The sequence below is a fragment of the Morone saxatilis genome, unplaced genomic scaffold (assembly GCF_004916995.1).
Source record: "Morone saxatilis isolate NCDOM2014 unplaced genomic scaffold, NCSU_SB_2.0 Contig18, whole genome shotgun sequence".
Lineage (NCBI taxonomy): Eukaryota > Metazoa > Chordata > Actinopteri > Moronidae > Morone > Morone saxatilis.
The window spans coordinates 23176907-23180975 of record NW_023339740.1 but is presented as its reverse complement, the minus strand read 5'-3'; the positions used below and the strand labels follow the sequence as shown (position 1 = coordinate 23180975).

Here is a 4069-nt window from a genome sequence, read left to right as displayed (position 1 = left end):
AATTCCCTTGTCACAGCAGCATTACGTGAAATAAATAAATACAGATATAAAAAAAACTATGGTAAAGTGGTAAAGCTGCAGGTATTAAATGTATGTAGTATCAAAAGGAAAAAAATCAGAACAATGTCCCAATGTGTGAGTGTATATATAATAATTATTACTCATGCATTAGCCCCCCAACTCCCTAGTCCTAACCCTAGAAATGGGGAACATAGGACCCTTTGTCATGGTCCCATCATGTGCCATATAAATCTGAGGAACAAAGGATTAACCCCTACATCCACCTGCAGATTGAAATAACCATCAATATGCAACTTTTAATGTAACTGAAAGCATCAAAATGTTAAAGCAGTGGATCTGATTCCTTTTATAAGTCATTATTATTATTATGGATTCATCTGATTATTTTATTGTTTGGTTTGTTAAATACTGTCACAATTAGTGATTAGTGAAAGTTCTGGCAATTTTGCATGGAAAATTATAAAACAATCAGTTATCAGAACAGTTGCTAATTATTTTTTGATAACCGCCTAATCGACTAACTAATCAACCAATCGTTAAAGCTCAAATTCTCACAACTGAGGAACCGAAGTGGGGAATGAATAGCTTGTTCTCCCCAGAAACGACTTAAGATTGATTATCTAACCTGTTGTGCTCGATGGCCTTGAATCTGGCACACATGGACGGAAAACAGCTGTTATTAAAGTTATTAATTACACTTGTGCAACACTTATCTTTCACACAGCCGCTTTGTAGTTGCTGCTACTGTCAGTCAAATAGCTGGTGAACAAATCCTGTTAAGAAAGAAAGTAGATGTTCCTTAAAATAACATGTAGGTAGTGTAATCCCACTATGGTGGCACAGGATGAGCGTTGTTATGCCAATTAGGGTTTATTTGCAGTGGCCATGGATTGTCAGTTTGAGTTATAAATACACAGCTGACGTGGACACAATTAGTGTTACAATTACAAACTAAAGTTACCTTTCACTGCAGACATGAACCACGAAACTGAAAAACAAAAAGGAGATATCCGATACGAAATGACTTGTACACAACATCGGCTATAACTTTTAATAGTGACAACACTGAGAAAAAAAAATCAAGTAAATCCAGTTATTCTGTAGTGCTTTGTGTGCAACATTCATTGTTATTGTCCTTGAAGAGTCATGAGAACTTGGTAAATACAAAATACAACAAAGCCATTTCATAGTTTCACTTTTATGCAAGCTGATTAAATCCATAATCACTGTTAAAATAAAACTACCTAAAAAAAAAAAAAAAAAAAAAAAAAAAAAAAAGGTAACAGATGAGGAAAAGAAATCGTAGTAATTCACATTCAAACTGAAATAATTTGACATTTTTGCTTTAACTTTCATTTATTCCCAACACCATCTGAGTCTGACCCAAATAAAATCTGAAACAAAGCCCCAATCAACTCCTCCACTGTCCAACTTTCATTTTTGGCAACAACTCTGTGCCAATATTTCCATCACAGGTACGTGAAGTAGAAATACTGGTTCTGCACAAGAAACTGGGCTTCAAAAAGGAAAACAGCTGTGAACTCCTTTTAATACGTGAGCTATGATTTATCATAAGCTTCATCCTTTTATCAGGCAGTGAGTATTCAAAAAGGAATGAGCAAAGCGAGAATTTTAGCTAAAAAAAAGAAAGTGAGAACGTGCTCCAGTTGTGCGAAACATCCAGTGGAACAGAGTGGTGACAACATGCTCAACGTAAACCAGAATGGACCTTTACTCGTAGATTTCAAAAACACCCTGACTTGTTACTTTTTGGCTGCAAATGTGAGTTAAAATGAAAAATTTAAATAGCAAAAGGTAACTGGTTAATACTTATTAGCAAAGCACATGACGTATGGCCTATACCTGAACAGTAAATGCATTATGTGAGCAGCAGGGAGCTCCATACAGCACGTCTTACACTCACCTGTTTCAGATTTTCCAGTCAATAAATGACCATTTCACCATGATCTGTGTTCTGAAATGCAACGCTAAAAAAAAAAAAAACACCTCTCAGCACACTTTAAATGTTTCTGTTTCAAAATATGCAGCAATATAAAACAAAACAAAAGTGTATTTTTTTTAAAAATGAGTTCTTACAGCATCATGATATCTGAAAATTACACACTAGAATTTAAAAAAAGTACACTCCTGGAAAAACCTGTACCGATGAAGAAAGACAAAAACGAAGCTACAGATTTTGTAAAATGTTTTGTTTTCAGCACCATTCTCTCTTTTTGTGTCCACTTTAAAATAAGCTCACTGATAAACCTTGTTACAACACTGGGAAAAAAAAAAAAAGGGGGGAAAGAAGAAGGAAAAAGTCCCATGTAAGTAATTTGGCTAATTTTCGATCACAATTTTGCAACGTAATGTTTTTCCAAATGCATAACCTCAAACTCAACGGCCACTGCCGGGTAAATTCATAAAAAGGGATGTCGTAGCGTATTTGTATAGAGATGAATCCAGCTTAGCAACTAAAGTTAACCAAACTATCTGTTTTTAGTATCGGAAAAGTTTCTGACACATCTTTCAATCAACAAAAGGAAATAATAAAAAAAAAACATGCTACATAACCAACATGATGAATAACAGTCAAACTTTGTGTGCTGCGTTTAAGACAACAGTGAATAGGATCACATCGTAGAGCAAATAATTCCTAGTGGTTGTTTTAAACTCTTTCCAGAACCAGACAGCAGCTTTTTATAACTTAAGTTTAGTCATTCAGATACGTTTCGGCAATCTGGTGCCTTTTTTTCTGACGACAAACACATCAGCCGCTATCTGGTGTAGCGTCAGTACAACCCAGCCTTGAGTACTCTACAACAGAATAAAACTAATTCTAAGAACTGTTTGCATATTTCACTTGACCCAGATGAACAGATTTGAAACCATCCCTAACAGACTAAAACGACGGTTTAATGACATCGGAGCACTGCAGTGGCGTTTCTGACTTTGAGAACTGACAGCAGTTTTAAGGAGTAATACTGAACGGGTTAGAGGCCGAACACAGCGTCTGCAGACTCTCCGTAGATGTCGCCGGACAATGTGAGGTAGAGGATCACACGAGCAGATTGACAGATAGACCAACAGTTGCCAGACGTGGGGCACAGGGTCGGTGGTGGTTGGATTTGTGAGAGGGAGACAAAAAAAGGACAACGCGGCGCTCACACTTCGCCGAAATTGGTGTGGCCCGTCTCCTTGGCGTGCTCGCGAGCTTCCTTTTGTCCCACCAGGCCCGTCTGGCACACCATGCAGCGCAACGCAAAGCGGTTAACGTCCGTGAACTGACGCTTGCGGCGAGCCTCGTCTGCCAGCTCGAGGGCCAGGGCCAGGATCACGTCGTCTGCGGTGGAGAAGATAGTCAGCGGCGGGGCGTCGGAGCCGGGCGTCTCTTTCTGCAGCGGGTCGTAGTGGATGCCGTCGTAGATGAGCAGCACGCGCTTGTGGTAGCCGGCGTCCTCCCCGAAGCGATCCACGCGGACTGTCTGAGTGTCCACCACGCAGATCTCGCACTGGTAGAACTTGGACAGGATGGACACCTCGATGGCGCCTCCCCACGTGTCGTCGCGTCTTATCCAAGAGCAGTACTCCTCGTTGGTCTTCCCCAGCACCGCCTCCGAGTAAGCCGCGGGGTCGCTGGACACGATCTGGGCGATGAGGCCTCGCATCTCGGGGGCGCAGGCGGGGTCGTACACGCCGCCCTCCACCACATAATACACGCTGGTGAAGAGGCAGGAGTTGTCGGCCGGGACCACTCGGCGCGCCAGTACGGGCGACGCTTCCAGGCGGGGTACTTTAGTCACAGTGGGATGATCCGGAGGCTTTGGCTTGTTTTTTTCTTCCTCAACAATGAGTGTGTCTCCTGGAGGGGACGACACAACACAGTTCAGCCTCGTCAGACACTCGTCTCGTTTAGAGCCAGCGATTTATTTACTGAATGTTTTGCATGTATATATATTTGAAATGTTTTATAACAACATCTAAATGCAGATTAAGTATATTAACATGAATTGAGTTTAAGGGACAGTTCACCTTAATTACAATAAGG

At 40.9% G+C, this 4069-nt stretch overlaps 1 protein-coding gene across 1 annotated transcript in view; it reads right to left on the bottom strand.

Annotated features, from left to right (window-relative positions):
* Positions 1–1042: 1042 nt before the first annotated feature.
* yod1 (YOD1 deubiquitinase) overlaps positions 1043–4069 on the bottom strand; it is a 3911-nt gene continuing 884 nt past the window's right edge. The window contains exon 2 of the mRNA XM_035662442.1: positions 1043–3883. Coding sequence (XP_035518335.1) covers positions 3186–3883 — 698 coding nt within the window. The 3' untranslated portion in view covers positions 1043–3185. The remainder of the gene's footprint in view (positions 3884–4069) is intronic.